This window comes from Anas acuta, chromosome 16, assembly GCF_963932015.1.
Source record: "Anas acuta chromosome 16, bAnaAcu1.1, whole genome shotgun sequence".
Taxonomy (NCBI): Eukaryota; Metazoa; Chordata; class Aves; order Anseriformes; family Anatidae; genus Anas; species Anas acuta.
In genome coordinates, this window is record NC_088994.1 from 6,986,482 (window position 1) to 7,010,564 (window position 24,083).

Below are 24,083 nucleotides of genomic sequence, written 5' to 3' on the forward strand. Positions count from 1 at the left end.
TGGAGTGGGGGCTGTGGTCAGCCCTTAACGCTTCATCTGCTACGCTCCTACACCGTCACTCTCTGAGTGTGGCTGAGCACAATCTGTTAGGATGGGACATCACCCAAAAGGAAGAAGGAAGTGAGGCAAGTGCTCGGCCTCTTGGGATATCGTAGACCCTGCATTGAAGGGTTTAGTGAAAAGGCAAAGTTTTTATATGAAAAATTGACTGGAGAAAAAGAATTAAGTGGAACAAGGGAGATGAGGAAAAGCTGAGGTTGATCAGGAAAGCGTTATTAGAAGCTCCAGTGCTGAGCCTCCCAGATTTAGAAAGACCCCTTTATTTATTTGTAAATGTTTCTAACCAAACCGCATATGGAGTACTAACTCAAGAATGGATAGCCAGGCATTGCAGCACTCCAGTCATGAGAGTGGTCCCACCACGTCTCCGTGATGGCAACCAAGTCGTAGGCTGCCTGCTGCATGATGGCTTCCAGCTCCTCCTGTTTGTTACCCATGCTGCGTGCATTGGTGTAAATGCGCTTCAGCTGGGCCATTGCCTTATCCCCCGGCCTTGCCATTGTTCCCCCTGGCACAGCTCCAACAATCCTCGTTTCAGCCCCATCCCCCTTCTTACCTAGTTTAAAGCCCTCTCAATGAGCCCTGCCAGCTCCTGGCCCAGGATCCGTTTTCCCCTAAAAGATAGGGACCCGTCTGCGGCCATCAGGCCGGGTGCCGAGTAAAGTGCCCCATGGTTGAAAAAAACAAGATTTCTGTGTTGGCACCAGCCCCTGAGCCACGTGTTTATCAGGTGGGTTTTCCGTGTCTTCTCTCTGAGAAGAGAGTCTCCCACAACAATAACTCTTCTGTCTTTCTTGGTGGAGGCAGTCCTGAGGCGTGGAGGCGACCTCCTCGCCCTAGGCATCCTCCTGGGTACACTTGCTACCTCTTCCTCACCCACCGGTCTCTCAAGCTCCAGGGCCTCAAACCTGTTGCATAAGGGCACCTGGCAAGGTGGGGCCGGAAGGGGAGGGCATCGCCTGCCATGTCGAGCAGGGACCAGTTTCCATTCCTCCTCAACTCCCAGATCCCCTCCCTCTGCCCAACGGCGACAGGGCAGGGGGTCCACCCTCATTTGGGGTGTCTCACCCCGGTACCTCTCCTTGAGGCCCTGCAGGGAGTCGCTCCACCAGTCTATCTCCCGCTCACACTCCCTGATATCCCTCAACCTCTCCAGCTCCTCCTTGAGCTCCGCCACCATGCGGACCAGGTCATCCACCTGCTCACACCTCACGCACGCAGTTTCTCTGCCTCCCGCCGATGGCAGCAACAGGCTCAGACACTCCCTGCATCCGGTGACCTGAACTGCTGCAGTTTTGAACGGGCAGTCGGTCTGGGTGTGTACCGACTTTCTGGAGAGCACACCGTGCCTGGTGGAGACCATTATCACCTAGCTGACGGCTGTCCTTACAGGAGGTGTTGGTATGGGCGGGGGGGAGCGCTCTGCCCTTCCTGATCGCCCTGCCTGCGCCAACTGCCGCGCCAACTGCCGCGCCGCACCATGTGCCATGCCATGGCTCCCTCAAGTAGGCTCGATGCCGGCAAAATGAGCCCTGCCTGGCCCGATCCCCTGCTCCGCTGCAGAACGCGTCTGCCCCGGAGCCGATCGCCTCGGCAAATGGCAGGGAAATGGCGGTGGCGCCCGATTGAAACAGGCCGCCGTTGACGCTGCTGGCTCCGCCTACGCCTCATCAGCCTCCCTCACAAGGGCTGCCGGGTCCTGGCGGCTCCCTCAAGTAGGCTCGATGCCGGAAAAATGAGCCCTGCCTGGCCCGATCCCCCGCTCCGCTGCAGAACGCGTCTACCCCGGAGCCGATCGCCTCGGCAAATGGCAGGGAAATGGCGGTGGCCAAAACCTTACAGCTCATTCTCCTTGTTAACAATCGGACAGTTTATGAGCCTGAAATAAGGGACCAAATTCATGTCAAGGTGTGGGACTGCAACTAAAAATGACAAGGTTGCAGTGGGATTGCTCGGCACCTGGCGAGCAGTCTCTGAGGCCTGAAAGAGCCCTGTGGGACCACAGTCAGAAACGTGTGGTTTGCCAGACAGTGAGGGAGCTGCGGGCTCCTTTACTGATCCGACTGCTATGCCATCGGCCCCTCTGCTGCTACAGCCATCTCAGGCCTTTGCTGTTTCGCCCCCGGCTGACCTGGACGTGCCTTTTGACCCAGGCCTCTTGGCCTTCACAAGGAGATGGCTATGCTTTTCTTCGATCCGGGAAGAATGGGATACACAAGGCCCGAAGGCAGAGTTGCTTGACAACTTAAAGCAGGACTTATTGTTCAAAAGGAGTGGAAAATGGCAGCGACTTGTTTGTAATCAAGAAAAGGAATGGAAAATGGAGACTGTTATGTCCTGGAACTTAAAGGATCGTTTGTTACTGTTAGAAATGGCTCAGTCTTCCCAATAGGATTAAATCAAAAAATAGGATTTATTAAAAGAATAGAGGTAAGCAAACAGCGCTGGGTGCACCGGGAGTCTCCGCTCCACCAGGATGCACACCACTTACATCAAGTAGCTGATTTTTATGCTCCTAGACTAACACATATTCAGTACTACTTCTAAAAAAACTAGGTTATTATAATTAGCTTCCAGGGTCCAGTCCCTCCTACTGGAGCATGCGCATCAGTCTCTGGTGGTCCCTCTGGGGGTCTCTAGGGGTCTTTCATGCTGAAGGCTCGTAGTCTTCCTCTCCAGGTTTTTTTCTTGTCCTTCCCCTTTGCACTCCTTGGCACCGTGTCAAGTTTATACAGCATCCCCTGCAGGTCTTGTCTCCTAGCCGTCCTTCAGCTTCTTTTTTTTCTTCTTCTTAATCTCTTGGCCACCTGGCCAGATAGCAGGGGCTTGCATAGTATCCCATAACAGTCACTAGTTGTTATCAGTTGTTCTGAAACCCCCAGACCTCAAAGACTTCATACAAACACAAATAGCTTTCTTATTAAAACATTCCTCACCAGCCATTCACAGGGACAGTCACACCTATAGCAGTGTTAAGTTAATCTCGAAGAAGACAAAAAAAAAAAGGCTGTAACTGTTTAGAAATAGAAGTCCGGAATAACAAAGGCAAACAGGTTCATAAATTTGAGGAGTACTTTCTGAAGACTTGATAAATTGACTAGAATGAGGGGGAGACTGGGACACGCTGCATCTGTGGTTCAAGAATTAAATTGCCACTGCAGGACCCAGAGGCAGACAGGACTGTTCTTTATTGACACGAATTGTTAAAACATTCCTCACATCACCTTTCCTGATTGTACGTATGTGTAGGCATACTCGGCTTTAGTATGAAGGAGCAATGTTCTGTATGTTTAGAAGGTCTGATGTGCGTGTGTGCGTGTTGGTGGAGCGTGGACTCCCCGCACACCCAGCGCTGTTTACTTGCCTTTTATACCTTTTATCAGTGTAAATATTACAAAATTCAGGTTGAGCTGAGCCTCCAGCAGCGGGCAACGAGCCCGTTCGCTGAGGAGGCGGCAGAGGAAGACCTGACTCCTCCTGCAGCAGCTTCGGTGCTGCAGACGAACACCCGGCGGCCGCCGCCTCCTCTGCACCCTCCCCTGCCTGCCGGCCCCGGGCCCCGGGCCCCGGCCCCGCGGCAGCCCCTCGGCAGCCCCTCCGCCTGCCCCGGCCCCGCGGAGGAAGAGGCGTAGCCCCGGCCGCCGCCTTTCAGTTGCGGCCTCCCCGCGCAGCCGCAGCCCGAGCCGCCGGCCCGGAGCGCTGGCCGGAGGCCCGCCGCGCTGCCATGGCGCCGAGGCGGTGCCGGGGCCTGGCTGCGGCGGGCTCCCTGCTGCTCTGCGCCCTGCTCCGCGCCGCCGCCGACAGCAGCACGGGCCGAGTGGGTGTCAGGGCGCGGGGGCCGGGGCCTGGCCGGGCCGGGGTGGGGTGCTGAGGGGAGCGGGGCGGCTCTGGGGCCGGTCGTGCCGCGGCTGGGAGGGGAGCGGAGCGGCCCGGGGGTGGGCTGGGGAGCGGGGCGGCGGCTGCCCGGCCCCGCTGCGCCCGGCTTCGGCCACGTCGCTGCTGGCCCGGCCGGAGCATCCCGGTATCTTCCTTCTCTAGGCCCTTGTCCGGCTGCTCTCCGAAGTGGCCGCTCTGGGTTGCTGCGCTCAGGGGCTCAGGGGCTCAGGGGCGCGGTGTCTGTCCGTGGCAGCTTCTGTGCCTGCAGCCGAGCCGGGTGTTTGGGGAGAGCCGGCCCGCGAAGGCAGCTGTGCCTCTTGTTGGTGCTCTGGGCTCCCGGGAGGACCTCGGTGGTGTCCGCGCAGGAGTGGTGTTGTGGCCCTTTGCGTCCCGCCCGTGTCCCGTGTTGGAGCCTGGCTGGGAAGGAGAGGGATGCGTAGCACTGCTCGGGGCTGCTTTGGTGCCGTGCTCCACCCTTGCAGCCCAAGGGCAGCTTGTTTTGGTCAGGCTGCTGGTCTGTGTGTGTGGGTTAGAGGCCAGCTCTAGAGCTTTAGTTGCCAAGACGGACGTAGTGTGTTCTCCCAGCAGTTTGGCAGCTGGGGCTGTTGGTGCTGCCTGTGTTGCCTATTGCTGCACGTCCATTGACTCGGTGAGGTTTGGCGTGGCTAGCCCTGTGCCGTTACTCAACAAGATCTGTAGATGTTGCAGTAATCGTGGGCTAAGTAGTAAGCACTGAATCGGCCAAATGGGTTTTCTAAAGATTGTAGAAATCTGTCTGTGGCATATGGAGCGCATTGTGCCTGTAGGAGAACACCAAAGCAGTTGGATGTATTTCTTGTTGATGATAAGTACCCCAGGTATCTTGACAGTGCTTGGGGAGCTTGTCAGCTGTCGTATGTTAACTCCTGATTGGTATTGTCCAGGAAAAAAAAAAAAAAAGGCTCCGGGGCAGGTGAATTAAAAGTTACCGCGACAGCAAGCCTACGCTCATGGCTTGGTGTTTTTTGGTCTTTGCACTTAACAGTGACTGAATGTTCCTTTTTCTCATGGTACTAAAATGACTCAAAAGAAAGTCTTGAATTACTTGGCTGTTTTGGGAAATGCAGGCCTTGGCCTGTAAGTTTGACATGGTTCTCTGTAAAGCTGTGTGTTTTGGGGAGGGTGGGGGGAAATAAAACTCCGTGAGGAAGCTTGTGATGGCCTGGGGATAGGGTGCACGGGAGGAACAAGAGAGGAGCTCAGCCTGTGCAAAGAATGGAGGTTCTTTGGCATTTGTGTTGTACCAAAGAGCTATGTCTGCCCCAGTTCTATTCAGTGGGGTTGCTGGCCGTTGTTAACCAGCAGGCCTGTATCATCCAGTTCGGACAGTAGATATGAAGCTGGAGTTCAGTCAGCGTTACCAATCCTAACTGCTCAAGAGAGGTGGTTAAATGGAATGGGCTTTCTTTTCAAGAAATGTTGTAAGGTGTGAAGTTGCAAGCTGAACCTGGCAGAAACTTACGATCTGTTTCTTTCTTTTTCAGGGTTGGTTAAAACCTTATGGCTACTTGCTTCCATGTGACAGCCAGATGTCCGCCTTGCAGGCAGGAAAAGCTGTGCAGTCTGCAGTGGCCACTATGCAACAATTCTATGGGATCCCAGTAACGGGAGTTTTGGACCAGACAACTCTGGAGTAAGGTGATCCTAGGCTACTTTTGTCTTTCCATTCTCAAGGCCTTGTCTATTAGCTGGGTAGTTATTCCAGGAGCCAGAGGTCCTCCAAAGGGATGGCTTTCACTGTCTCAGCCCAGTCAGAGAAGTCTTGGTGTTTGTGAAAAGGCGTCCCTAATGAACACATGTGGACAACTCCATCTCGCTCTTGTCAAGATTGTTTTCAAGCATGAGAAGCTCTTGTTAAATGTCATTCCTGTTGCTGGTGCAAAGGTGAAAGAGGAGTGCTGTGAGTTTCTGAAGGCAGTGAACATCAAGGGTTTTATTGATTGCTGTCTCTGTCTGCATGTAGGTAAAACTCTGGCTTGAGAAATGATTTCTGATGTAGTATTTCTTAATTAATGGGAGTTGTGGATCTGCATAGCTGCTGCCTGTGGCGAGCTGCAGTTTGGAGCTGAAGAGAGTTGCAGCAGCCTAATGAGGACAGTCAAGACCACTCAGCTGTTGCTTAGCTGATGTTTGCTGGACATTAGATGTTACGTGCTGTATGTTTTTTGTAGTTTGCGATGGGTTTCTTAATAGCACAGAAGCATAGGCCTAAAGTGCTGAAGCTGGAGGGAGTCTGTTCCTCGAAGGCTGTTGCCTTGAGTCTGCTGTTGAGTGCACACTGCTAGATGTAGCGCAGAAGTGGTGTTTGTTGCTGTGACCTGAATGTCTTGTATCGCCTGAATGTCTGCGGTTCGTCTAGACTAGAAGAGCACCTGTAGACTGTAGCAGACTGCAGATAAGGTCTCAGTAATGCTAAGGACAAAGGGAAGTGTCTTGAGAAAACAGGTTGAGGATACGTGATTTCCTGTCAAAAGAGTAGTAGAGAATACTTGGACGAGCCTTCTCCTATTCCACATTCAGCATCAGCTCAGCAAACTTTGTGTCTGCCTGCAGTTAGTGGGTCGAACGGCAATTTGACTTAACAGCTAAGCAAAGATATAATCCTGGGAGTGTGAAATGAGAGAGAAGGCGTGCTAGTGCCTACCAGAAGCGCTCACTGTTATGTTTGTCATCATCGCGTAGACCTGAGAGGAAGCAGGAAGTAGTCTTGTGTTGGAGGTGTGTGGAGTGATTGCCTAAAGAAACTGGGCAAATTCAACTGCTTCAATTCCCGTTGTAAAGACAGGTAGAGCATTGAAGAGGTTTTCAGGGCAGGGTGCAGCTGCATGAGCTGAGTGTTCCCCAGGCTTTTAACCTTCGATGTTACCACGCCAGGGGAGCAGGGGAAGGTGGTGTGCTAACTCTAAGAAACAATAGGGAGCGTAGAGTGGCGTGGAGACACTGTGGCTAGGCTCTGTGCCAAGAGGGGGACTCGGTTGTTCTCGAGCACAGCGAAACTGATGAAGTGCACCTTTGCCACTCTGAGCCAACAACCTGTCACGGTTTTGGACAAAATGCTGTACCCTAGTGCACTTTTGCTAATTCTGCTGGTTTCCAAAACCCAGACGCACTGCTGGGCATAGCTGAGAAGTACAGAGAGGTGAGCACTGTGCCTGAGGAGAGGGCTCCGAGTCCCTGAGTGTCCCTGTCTTTCTAGCTGTGGCCCAGATGAGGACTTGGAGAAGGAGGTAGCAGGCTGCTGGACCTCCCAGTCGGAGTCAAAATCCCTCTGCTGCCAGGCACCAAGCCTGTCTTCTACAGGACAAAGCTGGGCGAAAAGGTAAGAGAAGGAGGAAGGGGTGGAAGGGGTGGCAAAGGTCTCTTGTGTCACAGGCTCCCTCGCCCTCGTTCCAAGAAGGCCTTGTGGCCACCTGCGCTATGGTTGGAGCTCCGGCACTTTGGTCCCAGTGGGTGGAGGAGTCAGGGACGGATGCTCGCGGCTCCGCAGCACAGAGACATTTCTAGCCGCTGGCCCGAGATGCCTACTTTGCTGGTGGGGTTTGGCCTTCTCTCCCCAGCCCAGGCCGGACCCTCAGCCCAGGCCTGGTGGGGGTGTTTTTGATGGCTTCAGAAGGAAGGTCCAGCCGGGAAGTAAGGCCGGAATCAGAAACCTCTAGCGCAGAGGCTGGCAAAGGCTAGCCCGTGTGCATGAGGAGCTTGGAAGTGCCTTTGTCTCTGTGCTGCTTTCTCCTGCCCCGTTCATACTCTGGACCACCTCTCTTGCAGCTGCACCAGCCTTCCGCTCAGTTTCATCTGGAAGATCCATATTGTCGCCTACTGCGCACAGAGTACAACTGCCTGCACGACCCGCATCTGCAGGCCTACTACAGTCGCAAGGACAGCCTGCAGAGCCTGAAGAGCAAGGGCTTCATCACCAGCAGTGGCAAAGTAGGTTTGGACGTGGCGCTGACCAGCACAGGTCTCCTCTGGCAGAGGCCAATGGGATGAGGTTTAACGCGGCTCAGTGCCAGTTCCTGCACTTTGGCCTCAAGAACCCCGTGCTTGGGGCAGAGTGGCTCAAAAACTGTGCCGAGGAAAAGGATCTGGGGGTGCTGATTGATGCTTGCCTCAACCTGAGCCGGCAGCGTGCCCAGGTGGCCAAGAAGGCCAACAGCATCCTGGCCTGTCTCAGGAATAGTGTAGGCAGCAGGAGCAGGGAGATAGATGATGGTCCCCCCCTGCACTGTGCTCTGGAGAGGCTGCACCTCAAGTGCTGTGTTGAGTTTTGGGCCCCTCAGGACAAGAAGGGCATCGACGCCCTGGAACTTGTCCGGGGAAGGGCTACGAAGCTGGTGAAGGGCCTGGAAGAAAAGTCCTGTGAGGAGCGGCTGAGGGAACTGGGGTTGTTTAGTGAGGAGAAGAGGAGGCTCAGGGGAGACCTTCTTGCTCTCTCCAACTCCCAGCAAGGAAATTGTGGGGAGCTGGGGGTCAGCCTCTTCTTGCAGATGACTAGGGATAGGACTAGAGGGAATGGGCTCAAGTTGCGCCGGGGACGTTTAGGTTGAAAACTAGGAGCCATTTCTTCTGAGAAAGAGTAGTGGGGCCTTGGAAGGGGTTGCCCAGGGGAGTGGTGGAGTCACGGTCCCTGGGGGTGTTTAAGGAAAGCTCGGAGCTGGTGCTTAGCGACATGGTGTAGGGGGTGACACTGGTAGTAGGGTGATGGTTGGAGCAGATGATCTTGAAGGTCTTTTCCAACCCTGCTGATTCTATGATTGCCAGCGCGCTTGCTGCAGCCGCTTGTTGCTGGTGGGGGGCACAGGGCTGCTGCGCTGCCTTCCATGGGAGCAGACGTCACCCCAGCGCCCTGCTGGCAGTGCCCACTCCTGCTCTTCTCAGGCTGCCTCGCGCTGCCTGTGCGTTGAGGAGGCAGCCGCTGTGGGGCCTGGTGCAGAGCGAGGAGTCCACTCGGCCCTGGCTCGGAGGGAGGCAGCGTCCCCAGCGCTGGGGAGGGGAGAGGATGGAGAGGAGCTGCTCCCCTGCCACTGCGCAGCTCCCTCGACAGTTCTCGGGAGCTTTCTGCCCTTGTCTCTCCATAGGTGGTCTGCTCTCTGAAGGAGTTCAATGAGTACAGGCAGTATCTGACCACGCTCAAGCTGGAAGCGGAGAAAATCAGGAGGCAAGAAGAGGTAGGCAAAGCTCAGCAGACACGTGTCAGTGGCACGGTACAGAAGGCCGGGGCTTTCCTTGTTGGATCTGAGGGAGGCGGGGAATGCAGAAGATGTGCTGGAGGGCCAGGTGTTGTGGTAGGGAAAGGATGACCCAGCCCCAAGCTCAGCTAGCGCAAGCTATTGGAGGGGGGGGAGAGATGAGTGTGTGTGTGGGGGGGGTGCTGGATCAGGAAAGCCACTTGCAAGCACACAGAGCCCTGAGGGAAGCCCTTCTCTTCAGCCCTTGTTGCATGGCAGAAGGAGGGTGCTGGCATGGGCGGCATGAAACCTCAGCACGCAGGGACGCGAGGAATTTCTGAGGCAAGAGTGAGCTAAAACCTGCTGTTCCCTTTCAGGAAAAGCTTCAGCAACAGTTCGCCAAGTTAAAGAAACTTGACGCAAGACTGATGGCGGGGAGTGACCGTTCTCGCCAGAGCTCCTCCAATAACGTGTACTTGGTCACGAAAGAGAAAGCCAGCCTACTGCAGCCTCAAAAACCAGCTGGCCCACCTACCCACAAAAGCAGAAGAAACTTTCTCCACTCTGGCCAGCACAGAAGGCTGAAAGTGACTCCCTCCAGCGTTGAGTTGGGCAGGGAAGATGCCAAGCTCCCTGGCAGCGTCCATCCTGTGAGGGAGTCTGAGAGAAAGTCACCCATCCCTGCAGATGGTGTATTCAAAGCTGCCTCAGAAGATCAGGCGGCTAGAGAAAGCCAGAAGATTGAAGAGGTGGCTCGGGCTCTGGTGTGGCAAGTGGGGAAGCCGGAAGAAAAGAAACCAAGGGAAGCCCTTGAGGGAGAATTCTCACAAGCTTCCCTTGACAAGGTCTCTCCATGGGATCCAAGAAAGACCGTGTGCAAGGGCCGAAAGCGCAGAGCCTTCAGAGGCTCTGCTGGCTAAGAAGGTTGTGGCGAGTGTGATGAAGGTCTTTGAGAAGTCCTGGGAATCTGGCACACCCAGTGCATCTGACCCAAGGCTAGAAGCCAGCCAGAAGGAGCAACCCTTGGCCAGGAGAGCGTCCCAAGTGGGGAAGCCAAAAGAAAAGAAACTGAGGAAAAGAAACCTGTGAGAATGCTCCCTAGAGGGGCACCTTGCTCAGAGCCGAAGAGGCTGTGAGCAAGGTGCCCCCATGGCAGGTTCTTCTGCCCCCACAGGGAAATCCCAGACCCAGCTGTGAGCATTCTCACAGGCTTCCCTTGCCAAGGTCACCAAAGGAGCTGTTGGAAGTGTCTGCGACACTTCAGACTCCTTCGTGGCTTCCCAGTTTGAGCAAGACTTCAGCTGCGAATATTCTGAAATCGTGGCGCTTCCCACTCTTGGTCCCTCCAACAGGCAGCCACAGCCATCCCAGGTGCCTCCCTCAAGGGAGGGCATGCGGGAAGGGCAGGGACTACAAACAGCATCAGAAGAGCAGAGCCCAGAAGCAAGGCCGAGAGACAAGTTGCCCCTGATCCCACCAGTGCCAGACACTGATGAGGTCTCACGCCTGAGTCGCAGGATTGTGAGGGAGAGATCCAAAAGGCTGTCTCCGAAGTTCAGCGGCTGAACACAGAACTGCAGCCCTATGCCAGAACCATTGTCCTTAATGTGATTGAAGAAGTGAAGGACAAGATGGAGAGGGAAATGAAAGCAAAAGCCTTAGACGCCACTTCAAGCAGCAAAACCCTGGCAAACGGGATGACGCGCTCCTTATCGGAGCAGAGCTCTAAGTCCACTACTGCGCGGAAGCTGGAGAAGAACTTGGGAAGGCGTGTCAGCAAACAGTCTGTGCCCAGCAATGGGAAGGAGAGCCGTCCCTCGGAGCACCTCCGAAGAGGCTCTGAGCAAGGTGCTCCCATGGCAGGTTCTTCTGCCCCCACAGGGCAATCCCAGACCCAGCTGAGGTCCGAGAGCACCACGGGCACCATCCCTCCCACGGGCCCACAGTTTCTCAGGCAGCCGGCTCCTCCATCTGTTCCGAAGCAGCCTGCCCAGAGCGGAGCACGGAGCCTACGCGTGCGTGTCAGACCGATCCCATTCAATCCTCAGTAGCCTGAGGCGGAAGCAGAAAATAAAGAGCTTACATCCAAGTGCTTGCTTGTGCCTCCATTTCTTTAAGCCAGGCTGTGCTGTGCTTGGGGATTTTCCCTACACCGTGTGGTGGTGTCACCCAGCTGGGCAGCTGAACTCCAGCACGAGCACTCTCTCACTCGCCCTCCTCAAGCAGAAAGGGGAAAAAATAGGATAAAACGGGCTGCAGGGTTGCAATAAGGACAGGGAGCCCACTCTCCCATTAGCATCACGGGCAAAACAGAGTCAGCATAGGGAGAGCACAAGTCTGATGAGGAGCGGCTGAAGAAGCTGGGATTGCTTAGTCTGGAGAAGTGGAGGCTCAGGGGAGACCTCATTGCACTCTCCAACTTCCTGAAGTGAGGTTGTGATGAGGAGGGGGTCAGCCTCTTCTTGCAGATGACTAGGGATAGGACACCCAGAACAACCGAGCTCTAAAAGGGGGACTCTGGCGGAGGTGAGGTGTGCATCTTGGTGGAGCAGAGACTCCCGGCGCACCCAGTGCTGTTTATAATTTATGAAATTAATAGAGTTAAGCAAACTGTGATTGTAACCCTATTTGGGACTCAGTCATTTATAACAACTGGGGGCTCGTCCGGGATGCCTTTGGTTCCTGAATTTTGATTCGATCTAGGAGAGGCACTCCACCCTTTGGTGGCTCCTGTTCGAGTCAGGTCAGGACTCATGCCATCTTGAACCAGAATAAAGGTAAGCAAAGAATTTTATTTTGTTATGAGCTCCCTTGCCGGCTGCAGCACTGTATTTTGCCCGTAATTCTGCGCGCGAAGATCCGAACAAAGACGATGGATGGAGTCATAAGTGTTTAAGGAGTGTACTGTTCGGTTGGGTGGGATTCGGTTGCCTGTGTGTGTAAGAGTGTGACTGAGACGGAACTTAGTTCCGAAGCGAGTGTGGAGGTCTTCTAACTGCGGTTCCAATCTCTCGCGAGGGACTTGGCCGCTGAAGGACCGAAGCAATTGCTATAGGAAAAAAAAAAAAAAAAAAAGGCTCCGTTCTATTCAGTGTGGATGCTGGCCATTTTGAGTCAGCAGGCCTGTATCATCCAGTTCGGACAGTAGATATGAAGCTGGAGTTCAGTCAGCGTTCCCAATCCTAACTGCTCAAGAGAGGTGGTTAAATGGAATGGGCTTTCTTTTCAAGAAATGTTGTAAGGTGTGAAGTTGCAAGCTGAACCTGGCAGAAACTTACGATCTGTTTCTTTCTTTTTCAGGGCTGGTTAAAACCTTATGGCTACTTGCTTCCATGTGACAGCCAGATGTCCGCCTTGCAGGCAGGAAAAGCTGTGCAGTCTGCAGTGGCCACTATGCAACAATTCTATGGGATCCCAGTTCCCATTTTCCTTGCTGGATCTGAGGGAGGTGGGGAATGTAGAAGATGTGCTGGAGGGCCAGGTGTTGTGGTAGGGAAAGGACGACCCAGCCCCAAGCTCAGCTAGCGCAAACTATTGGAGGGGGGGGCGAGATGAGTGTGTGTGTGGAGGGTGCTGGATCAGGAAAGCCACTTGCAAGCACACAGAGCCCTGAGGGAAGCCCTTCTCTTCAGCCCTTGTTGCATGGCAGAAGGAGGGGAAAAAATCAAGCAGAAAGGGGAAAAAATAGGATAAAACGGGCTGCAGGGTTGCGATAAGGACAGGGAGGCCACTCTCCCATTAGCATCACGGGCAAAACAGGCTCAGCCTAGGGAGATTAATGTAATTCATGACCTATTAAAAGGGGCTAGAGCAGTGAGATACTAAAAGCAAACTAAAATCACCTTCTCCCTTCCACCCACTTCTACATCCACCCTCCCCCCAGGTGGCTCAGGGGAACATGGAGTGGGGGCTGTGGTCAGTCCTTAACGCTTCATCTGCTACGCTCCTACACCGTCACTCTCTGAGTGTGGCTGAGCACAATCTGTTAGGATGGGACATCACCCAAAAGGAAGAAGGAAGTGAGGCAAGTGCTCGGCCTCTTGGGATATCGTAGACCCTGCATTGAAGGGTTTAGTGAAAAGGCAAAGTTTTTATATGAAAAATTGACTGGAGAAAAAGAATTAAGTGGAACGAGGGAGATGAGGAAAAGCTGAGGTTGATCAGGAAAGCGTTAATAGAAGCTCCAGTGCTGAACCTCCCAGATTTAGAAAGACCCCTTTATTTATTTGTAAATGTTTCTAACCAAACCGCATATGGAGTACTAACTCAAGAATGGATAGCCAGGCATTGCAGCACTCCAGTCATGAGAGTGGTCCCACCACGTCTCCGTGATGGCAACCAAGTCGTAGGCTGCCTGCTGCATGATGGCTTCCAGCTCCTCCTGTTTGTTACCCATGCTGCGTGCATTGGTGTAGATGCGCTTCAGCTGGGCCATTGCCTTATCCCCCGGCCTTGCCATTGTTCCCCCTGGCACAGCTCCAACAATCCTCGTTTCAGCCCCATCCCCCTTCTTACCTAGTTTAAAGCCCTCTCAATGAGCCCTGCCAGCTCCTGGCCCAGGATCCGTTTTCCCCTAAAAGATAGGGGCCCGTCTGCGGCCATCAGGCCGGGTGCCGAGTAAAGTGCCCCATGGTTGAAAAAACCAAGATTTCTGTGTTGGCACCAGCCCCTGAGCCACGTGTTTATCAGGTGGGCTTTCCGTGTCCTCTCTGTACCCCTCCCTGCCACCGAAGGGATGGGCGAAAACACCACCTGCACTCCCGCTCCATCCACTAACCGTCCCAGTCCCCTAAAGTCTCGTTTGATAGCCTTCAGGCTTCTCTCTTCAATGTCATCACTACCTGCCTGGACTATCAAAAGAGGAGAATAGTCAGAGGGGCGAACCAGGTTGGGAAGCATCCTGGCAACATCCCTGACCTTGGCCCCAGGGAGACAGCAGCACACTTCCCTATGGGTAGGGTCAGGCCGACAAATAGGACCCTCTGTTCCCCTGAGAAGAGAGTCTCCCACAACAATAACTCTTCTGTCTTTCTTGGTGGAGGCAGTCCTGAGGCGTGGAGGCGACCTCCTCGCCCTAGGCATCCTCCTGGGTACACTTGCTACCTCTTCCTCACCCACCGGTCTCTCAAGCTCCAGGGCCTCAAACCTGTTGCATAAGGGCACCTGGCAAGGTGGGGCCGGAAGGGGAGGGCATCGCCTGCCATGTCGAGCAGGGACCAGTTTCCATTCCTCCTCAACTCCCAGATCCCCTCCCTCTGCCCAACGGCGACAGGGCAGGGGGTCCACCCTCATTTGGGGTGTCTCACCCCGGTACCTCTCCTTGAGGCCCTGCAGGGAGTCGCTCCACCAGTCTATCTCCCGCTCACACTCCCTGATATCCCTCAACCTCTCCAGCTCCTCCTTGAGCTCCGCCACCATGCGGACCAGGTCATCCACCTGCTCACACCTCACGCACGCAGTTTCTCTGCCTCCCGCCGATGGCAGCAACAGGCTCAGACACTCCCTGCATCCGGTGACCTGAACTGCTGCAGTTTTGAACGGGCAGTCGGTCTGGGTGTGTACCGACTTTCTGGAGAGCACACCGTGCCTGGTGGAGACCATTATCACCTAGCTGACGGCTGTCCTTACAGGAGGTGTTGGTATGGGCGGGGGGGAGCGCTCTGCCCTTCCTGATCGCCCTGCCTGCGCCAACTGCCGCGCCAACTGCCGCGCCGCACCATGTGCCATGCCATGGCTCCCTCAAGTAGGCTCGATGCCGGCAAAATGAGCCCTGCCTGGCCCGATCCCCTGCTCCGCTGCAGAACGCGTCTGCCCCGGAGCCGATCGCCTCGGCAAATGGCAGGGAAATGGCGGTGGCGCCCGATTGAAACAGGCCGCCGTTGACGCTGCTGGCTCCGCCTACGCCTCATCAGCCTCCCTCACAAGGGCTGCCGGGTCCTGGCGGCTCCCTCAAGTAGGCTCGATGCCGGAAAAATGAGCCCTGCCTGGCCCGATCCCCCGCTCCGCTGCAGAACGCGTCTGCCCCGGAGCCGATCGCCTCGGCAAATGGCAGGGAAATGGCGGTGGCCAAAACCTTACAGCTCATTCTCCTTGTTAACAATCGGACAGTTTATGAGCCTGAAATAAGGGACCAAATTCATGTCAAGGTGTGGGACTGCAACTAAAAATGACAAGGTTGCAGTGGGATTGCTCGGCACCTGGCGAGCAGTCTCTGAGGCCTGAAAGAGCCCTGTGGGACCACAGTCAGAAACGTGTGGTTTGCCAGACAGTGAGGGAGCTGCGGGCTCCTTTACTGATCCGACTGCTATGCCATCGGCCCCTCTGCTGCTACAGCCATCTCAGGCCTTTGCTGTTTCGCCCCCGGCTGACCTGGACGTGCCTTTTGACCCAGGCCTCTTGGCCTTCACAAGGAGATGGCTATGCTTTTCTTCGATCCGGGAAGAACGGGCTACACAAGGCCCGAAGGCAGAGTTGCTTGACAACTTAAAGCAGGACTTATTGTTCAAAAGGAGTGGAAAATGGCAGCGACTTGTTTGTAATCAAGAAAAGGAATGGAAAATGGACACCGTTAAGTCATGGAACTTAAAGGATTGCTTGTTATCTTTTCCTGATTGTACGTATGTGTAGGCATACTCGGTTTTAGTATGAAGGAGCAATGTTCTGTATATTTAGAATGTCTGATGTTCGTGTGTGCGTGTTGGTGGAGTGTAGACTCCCCGCACACCCAGCGCTGTTTACTTGCCTTTTATACTTTTTATAAATATTTCTTTTATAAATATTACCAAAATCAGATTGAGTTGAGACTTCATTTATAACAGGCCTGTCTGCGTGGCCGTCGGAGGGGTGTCGGCCTGGAGGCACGGGGGCCAGTCCCAGACAGTTCCAGCTGTCTCAGCAAGGGCTGCCTGTGGCACCATAGCCGAGAGCGATCAGAGGAGCCCCTGGCACCGCTGCTTTCTTCTGTGTGACAATGGGTGGCAGCGGCTCGGGCAGCAGGCAGGAGCAGAAATGTGAGGATGCGTGGGCTGGGCCAGGAGGGCACTCAGAGGGAGGCAGACACAGGAGGGGACAGCAAAGGCACAGGAGGAGGCCTGTGGAAGGGGACCCTGCAGAAGTGAGGCCAGGGAAGGCACTCTGGGCAGGAGGCTCTCCATGCTTCTTGGGGACTGCGGCCGTGAAAAAGGCACCCCGGAGCAGAAGAAACAGGTAGGAGGGAAGAGGCGGCAGGACAGAGGAGAAAGTTAGGAGCGGTAGCGAGAAAGCCTTGCGCGCTGCTGCAAAGCCTCCTGCATTGCCTGTCGCCTCGCAGGAGGGATGGGGAGAGCCCAAAGGAGACGTATGGCAGAAGGCACGGCCAAGGGGAGTGGGAAGCCCAGCAGCTGCAGGCAGCAGCCTGATTCCACAGGTATTTTCCTGAGAAAATCAGGGCAATAGGTGAAGACATGACCTGCCGCCAAAACTGTCTCTCAGAGCTGCTGAAGGCTCCGTCACTGAACATTCAGCCAAGAAGCAAGCATTTCTGGTGCGGAAAATAGTAAATATTTCTGCACCTTTAGAAATCATAAGCAATGCCACTACTGATGCTCATGGTTGAATACAAACAGAAATAGAACAAGTATCCCAAATAGCCTTAGAAAACCGTCTTGCCTTAGATGGGCTACTGGCAGCCCAGGGAGGTGTTTGTGCTGTGATAAACTACAGCTGCTGTGTCTATGTAAATGAGAAGAAGCAAATTAAAACAGACATTAACCAAATCTGGCAAGCATCTCACCTGTTTCACCAAATATTTCAGGATGCAACCCTTGGTAGTGGACCAGATTCTTCCTGGCTGCCAGGGTTTGGATGGTTAAGACAACTGTTTTGAATTATTATAATAACTGTAGCAATAGTAGTGATATGTAGTTGTGTTCTGTGATGCACGCCTACTTGTTTGAATTCATGTAGTACTTTATTCAGCAAGCGCACACCTCACCAGGTAACGATGGTGAAACAAGATATAGGTAACTGAGTATTTCTTCAAATTAATAGAAATGGACAAGAACTATGCAGTGAGAACTATGAAGCCTAAAAGTGAGGTTCATAGTCTCAAAGGGGGGAAATTGTAGTCCCAAAGCTGGGAAGAAATAAGAAAACTTTGAAGAAAATTGGGAGGCCTGTAGCTTTTGTAGTCTTTCTATAGCTTGTGTAGTCTTTTAGCTGAAAGTAAGAGACAGGTAGCCTTGAGCTAGCAGAAGCAAGGAAGATAAGGGATAAAAGGTAAAAACAAGAAGGAGAAAAACAGCTCCAGGCTGACCTACAGTAGCCTTTTGCTCATTAAAGGTCATTAACATATTAAAAATCACACTCATCAAAATGCTAAGGTATGGTAATGTGGGATTTGATGTCACCCAAAACTCACTCTGCACTTTCTCTCTCTCCACACAGTAACAACACTAACCCTAACCGTAACTGGGACCATAACAAAACTGTACATCGCCAATTTCTCCCATCAAATGAGCTCACAAAGGAAGTCCTTCGTTGGACCTGAACTCCCTTATCAAGCCTTTAAACAATCCCAGACACAACAGGACTCTGTGCTTTCTCCCTCTCCAAACACCAACAGCCCTAACCCTTACCCTAATTAATAATCCAGGCTCGGCTGCAGTGGCTTGCCCACCAGCATGACCAGAAGCGCCTGCGGGTAGCCAGGGCATACATCATAGGTGGTGCCATGGCAACGTGATGATGTAACAGGTAGCCAGGGCATACGTCATAGGTGGTGCCATGGCAACGCGATGATGTAACAATGCTTGAGCGCTATATAAAGCCGCTCGCTGGGAAACCGCCTGGGACAGACGCAGCTGTCTGCCTCTGGAGTGAGAGGTGCTAGCAGAGGGTCGCAGCTCCCGTAGAGCTCTTGGAAGGAGCCATGGAGCAGCATGGCACTGCTAGTTTCCAAAACCCAGACGCACTGCTGGGCATAGCTGAGAATTACGGAGAGGTGAGCACTGTGCCCGAGTTTAGGGCTCAGAGCAGGAGCCCGGGGCGTGCGGGAGTGCTCTGGGGCCAGAGGATGCTCCCAGGAAGCTGGGGGGGTCTAAACGTGGTCAGGCCGCAGGAGGCTTGCAGGGAGACGTGCCTCTCTCTACCCATCCTGGGCAGCGTACTGCTAGCAAGTGGGAAGAGAGATGCAGGGGGGTGCGGGGGTGGGCTGCAGAAGGGATTGGAGTGCCTGAGTGTCTGAGTGTCCCTGTCTTTCTAGCTCTGGCACAGATGGGGACTTGGAGAAGGAGGTAGCGGGCTGCTGGACCTCCCACTCGGAGTCAAAATCCCTCTGCTGCCAGGCACCAAGCCTGTCTTCTACAGGACAAAGCTGGGCGAAAAGGTAAGAGAAGGAGGAAGGGGTGGAAGGGGTGGCAAAGGTCTCTTGTGTCACGGGCTCCCTCGCCCTCGTTCCAAGAAGGCCTTGTGGCCACCTGCGCTATGGTTGGAGCTCCGGCACTTTGGTCCCAGTGGGTGGAGGAGTCAGGGACGGATGCTCGCGGCTCCGCAGCACAGAGACATTTCTAGCCGCTGGCCCGAGATGCCTACTTTGCTGGTGGGGTTTGGCCTTCTCTCCCCAGCCCAGGCCGGACCCTCAGCCCAGGCCTGGTGGGGGTGTTTTTGATGGCTTCAGAAGGAAGGTCCAGCCGGGAAGTAAGGCCGGAATCAGAAACCTCTAGCGCAGAGGCTGGCAAAGGCTAGCCCGTGTGCATGAGGAGCTTGGAAGTGCCTTTGTCTCTGTGCTGCTTTCTCCTGCCCCGTTCATACTCTGGACCACCTCTCTTGCAGCTGCACCAGCCTTCCGCTCAGTTTCATCTGGAAGATCCATATTGTCGCCTACTGCGCACAGAGTACAACTGCCTGCACGACCCGCATCTGCAGGCCTACTACAGTCGCAAGGACAGCCTGCAGAGCCTGAAGAGCAAGGGCTTCATCACCAGCAGTGGCAAAGTAGGTTTGGACGTGGCGCTGACCAGCACAGGTCTCCTCTGGCAGAGGCCAATGGGATGAGGTTTAATGCGGCTAAGTGCCGATTCCTGCACTTTGGCCTCAAGAACCCCGTGCTTGGGGCAGAGTGGCTCAAAAACTGTGCCGAGGAAAAGGATCTGGGGGTGCTGATTGATGCTTGCCTCAACCTGAGCCGGCAGCGTGCCCAGGTGGCCAAGAAGGCCAACAGCATCCTGGCCTGTCTCAGGAATAGTGTAGGCAGCAGGAGCAGGGAGATAGATGATGGTCCCCCCCTGCACTGTGCTCTGGAGAGGCTGCACCTCAAGTGCTGTGTTGAGTTTTGGGCCACTCAGGACAAGAAGGGCATCGAGGCCCTGGAACTTGTCCGGAGAAGGGCTACGAAGCTGGTGAAGGGCCTGGAAGAAAAGTCCTGTGAGGAGCGGCTGAGGGAACTGGGGTTGTTTAGTGAGGAGAAGAGGAGGCTCAGGGGAGACCTTCTTGCTCTCTCCAACTCCCAGCAAGGAAATTGTGGGGAGCTGGGGGTCAGCCTCTTCTTGCAGATGACTAGGGATAGGACTAGAGGGAATGGGCTCAAGTTGCGCCGGGGACGTTTAGGTTGAAAACTAGGAGCCATTTCTTCTGAGAAAGAGTAGTGGGGCCTTGGAAGGGGTTGCCCAGGGGAGTGGCGGAGTCACGGTCCCTGGGGGTGTTTAAGGAAAGCTCGGAGCTGGTGCTTAGCGACATGGTGTAGGGGGTGACACTGGTAGTAGGGTGATGGTTGGAGCAGATGATCTTGAAGGTCTTTTCCAACCCTGCTGATTCTATGATTGCCAGCGCGCTTGCTGCAGCCGCTTGTTGCTGGTGGGGGGCACAGGGCTGCTGCGCTGCCTTCCATGGGAGCAGACGTCACCCCAGCGCCCTGCTGGCAGTGCCCACTCCTGCTCTTCTCAGGCTGCCTCGCGCTGCCTGTGCGTTGAGGAGGCAGCCGCTGTGGGGCCTGGTGCAGAGCGAGGAGTCCACTCGGCCCTGGCTCGGAGGGAGGCAGCGTCCCCAGCGCTGGGGAGGGGAGAGGATGGAGAGGAGCTGCTCCCCTGCCACTGCGCAGCTCCCTCGACAGTTCTCGGGAGCTTTCTGCCCTTGTCTCTCCATAGGTGGTCTGCTCTCTGAAGGAGTTCAATGAGTACAGGCAGTATCTGACCACGCTCAAGCTGGAAGCGGAGAAAATCAGGAGGCAAGAAGAGGTAGGCAAAGCTCAGCAGACACGTGTCAGTGGCACGATACAGAAGGCCGGGGCTTTCCTTGTTGGATCTGAGGGAGGCGGGGAATGCAGAAGATGTGCTGGAGGGCCAGGTGTTGTGGTAGGGAAAGGATGACCCAGCCCCAAGCTCAGCTAGCGCAAGCTATTGGAGGGGGGGGAGAGATGAGTGTGTGTGTGGGGGGGGTGCTGGATCAGGAAAGCCACTTGCAAGCACACAGAGCCCTGAGGGAAGCCCTTCTCTTCAGCCCTTGTTGCATGGCAGAAGGAGGGTGCTGGCATGGGCGGCATGAAACCTCAGCACGCAGGGACGCGAGGAATTTCTGAGGCAAGAGTGAGCTAAAACCTGCTGTTCCCTTTCAGGAAAAGCTTCAGCAACAGTTCGCCAAGTTAAAGAAACTTGACGCAAGACTGATGGCGGGGAGTGATCGTTCTCGCCAGAGCTCCTCCACTAACGTGTACTTGGTCACGAAAGAGAAAGCCAGCCTACTGCAGCCTCAAAAACCAGCTGGCCCACCTACCCACAAAAGCAGAAGAAACTTTCTCCACTCTGGCCAGCACAGAAGGCTGAAAGTGACTCCCTCCAGCGTTGAGTTGGGCAGGGAAGATGCCAAGCTCCCTGGCAGCGTCCATCCTGTGAGGGAGTCTGAGAGAAAGTCACCCATCCCTGCAGATGGTGTATTCAAAGCTGCCGCGGAAGAACAGGCTGCTACAGAAAACCAGAGGATTGAAGAGATGGCTCGGGCTGTGGTGCGGCAAGTGTTTGAGAGGGTGCAGGCTCTGGACCAGTCTGTCTGTGTCTTAAAGAGGTCTCTCCATGGGATCCAAGAAAGACCATGTGCAAGTGCCGAAAGCGAAGAGCCTTCAGAGGCATCTCCTCTTGACAAAGAGCAGCAAATTGCACTGCTGGCTAAGAAGGTTGTGGCGAATGTGATGAAGGCCCTTGAGAAGTCCTGGGAATCTGGCACGCCCAGTGCATCTGAGCCAAGGCCAGAAGGCAGCCAGAAGGAGCAACTCTTGGCCAGGAGAGCGTCCCAAGTGGGGAAGCCAAACGAAAAGAAACCGAGGGAAGCCCTTGAGGGAGCATTCTCACAGGCTTCCCTTGACAAGGTCACCAATGAAGCTGTTGGAAGTGTCTGCGACACTTTGGAATCTTTCGTGGCTTCCCGGGTTGAGCAAGACTTCAACTGCACGTATTCTGAAATCTTGGCACTTCCCACTCTCGGTCCCTCCAACAAGCAGCCACAGCCATCCCAGGTGCCTCTCACAAGGCAGGGCATGAGGGAAGGGCAGGGACTACAAAGAGCATCAGAATTGAAGAGCCCAGAAGCATGGCCGAGAGACAAGTTGCCCGTGATCGCACCAGTGCCAGACAATGATGAGGTCTCACGCCTGAGTCGCAGGATTGTGAGGGAGAGCATCCAAAAGGCTGTCTCCGAAGTTCAGCGTCTGCACACAGAACTGCAGGCCTATGCCAGAACCATTGTCCTTAATGTGATTGAAGAAGTGAAGGACAAGATGCAGAGGGAAATGAAAGCAAAAGCCTTAGACGCCACTTCAAGCAGCAAAACCCTGGCAAGCGGGGTGACGCGCTCCTTATCGGAGCAGAGCTCTAAGTCCGCGACTGCACGGATGCTGGAGAAGAACTTGGGAAGGCGTGTCAGCAAACAGTCTGTGCCAAGCAATGGGAAGGAGAGCCGTCCCTCGGAGCACCTCCGAAGAGGCTCTGAGCAAGGTGCTCCCATGGCAGGCTCTTCTGCCCCCACAGGGCAATCCCAGACCCAGCTGAGGTCCGAGAGCACCACGGGCACCATCCCTCCCACGGGCCCACAGTTTCTCAGGCAGCCGGCTCCTCCATCTGTTCCGAAGCAGCCTGCCCAGAGCGGAGCACGGAGGCTACGCGTGCGTGTCAGACCGATCCCATTCAATCCTCAGTAGCCTGAGGCGGAAGCAGAAAATAAAGAGCTTACATCCAAGTGCTTGCTTGTGCCTCCATTTCTTCAAGCCAGGCCGTGCTGTGCTTGGGGATTTTCCCTACACCGTGTGGTGGTGTCACCCAGCTGGGCAGCTGAACTCCAGCACTAGCACTCTCTCACTCGCCCTCCTCAAGCAGAAAGGGGGAGAAAATAGGATAAAACGGGCTGCAGGGTTGCGATAAGGACAGGGAGGCCACTCTCCCATTAGCATCACGGGCAAAACAGGCTCAGCCTAGGGAGATTAATGTAATTCATGACCTATTAAAAGGGGCTAGAGCAGTGAGATACTAAAAGCAAACTAAAATCACCTTCTCCCTTCCACCCACTTCTACATCCACCCTCCCCCCAGGTGGCTCAGGGGAACATGGAGTGGGGGCTGTGGTCAGTCCTTAACGCTTCATCTGCTACGCTCCTACACCGTCACTCTCTGAGTGTGGCTGAGCACAATCTGTTAGGATGGGACATCACCCAAAAGGAAGAAGGAAGTGAGGCAAGTGCTCGGCCTCTTGGGATATCGTAGACCCTGCATTGAAGGGTTTAGTGAAAAGGCAAAGTTTTTATATGAAAAATTGACTGGAGAAAAAGAATTAAGTGGAACAAGGGAGATGAGGAAAAGCTGAGGTTGATCAGGAAAGCGTTATTAGAAGCTCCAGTGCTGAGCCTCCCAGATTTAGAAAGACCCCTTTATTTATTTGTAAATGTTTCTAACCAAACCGCATATGGAGTACTAACTCAAGAATGGATAGCCAGGCATTGCAGCACTCCAGTCATGAGAGTGGTCCCACCACGTCTCCGTGATGGCAACCAAGTCGTAGGCTGCCTGCTGCATGATGGCTTCCAGCTCCTCCTGTTTGTTACCCATGCTGCGTGCATTGGTGTAGATGCGCTTCAGCTGGGCCATTGCCTTATCCCCCGGCCTTGCCATTGTTCCCCCTGGCACAGCTCCAACAATCCTCGTTTCAGCCCCATCCCCCTTCTTACCTAGTTTAAAGCCCTCTCAATGAGCCCTGCCAGCTCCTGGCCCAGGATCCGTTTTCCCCTAAAAGATAGGGGCCCGTCTGCGGCCATCAGGCCGGGTGCCGAGTAAAGTGCCCCATGGTTGAAAAAAACAAGATTTCTGTGTTGGCACCAGCCCCTGAGCCACGTGTTTATCAGGTGGGTTTTCCGTGTCTTCTCTCTGAGAAGAGAGTCTCCCACAACAATAACTCTTCTGTCTTTCTTGGTGGAGGCAGTCCTGAGGCGTGGAGGCGACCTCCTCGCCCTAGGCATCCTCCTGGGTACACTTGCTACCTCTTCCTCACCCACCGGTCTCTCAAGCTCCAGGGCCTCAAACCTGTTGCATAAGGGCACCTGGCAAGGTGGGGCCGGAAGGGGAGGGCATCGCCTGCCATGTCGAGCAGGGACCAGTTTCCATTCCTCCTCAACTCCCAGATCCCCTCCCTCTGCCCGACGGCGACAGGGCAGGGGGTCCACCCTCATTTGGGGTGTCTCACCCCGGTACCTCTCCTTGAGGCCCTGCAGGGAGTCGCTCCACCAGTCTATCTCCCGCTCACACTCCCTGATATCCCTCAACCTCTCCAGCTCCTCCTTGAGCTCCGCCACCATGCGGACCAGGTCATCCACCTGCTCACACCTCACGCACGCAGTTTCTCTGCCTCCCGCCGATGGCAGCAACAGGCTCAGACACTCCCTGCATCCGGTGACCTGAACTGCTGCAGTTTTGAACGGGCAGTCGGTCTGGGT

General features: G+C 54.7%; 3 protein-coding genes across 3 annotated transcripts in view; all 3 read left to right on the top strand.

Annotated features, from left to right (window-relative positions):
- LOC137865473 (fibrous sheath-interacting protein 2-like) overlaps window positions 1–22,340 on the top strand; it is a 48,495-nt gene extending 26,155 nt beyond the window's left edge. The window contains exon 3 of the mRNA XM_068700569.1: window positions 21,748–22,340. Coding sequence (XP_068556670.1) covers window positions 21,748–22,302 — 555 coding nt within the window. The 3' untranslated portion in view covers window positions 22,303–22,340. The remainder of the gene's footprint in view (window positions 1–21,747) is intronic.
- LOC137865658 (uncharacterized) lies at window positions 1,879–21,743 on the top strand. The gene is made up of 7 exons (XM_068700889.1): window positions 1,879–1,968; window positions 5,501–5,608; window positions 18,382–18,504; window positions 18,951–19,112; window positions 20,261–20,350; window positions 20,728–21,534; window positions 21,636–21,743. The coding sequence occupies exons 1-7, from the start codon at window positions 1,879–1,881 to the stop codon at window positions 21,741–21,743; spliced, it is 1,488 nt and encodes a 495-aa protein (XP_068556990.1).
- Window positions 5,764–11,229, top strand: LOC137865659 (uncharacterized). The gene is made up of 4 exons (XM_068700890.1): window positions 5,764–5,934; window positions 7,741–7,902; window positions 9,051–9,140; window positions 9,518–11,229. The coding sequence occupies exons 1-4, from the start codon at window positions 5,764–5,766 to the stop codon at window positions 10,058–10,060; spliced, it is 966 nt and encodes a 321-aa protein (XP_068556991.1). The 3' UTR covers window positions 10,061–11,229.
- Window positions 22,341–24,083: the final 1,743 nt, after the last annotated feature.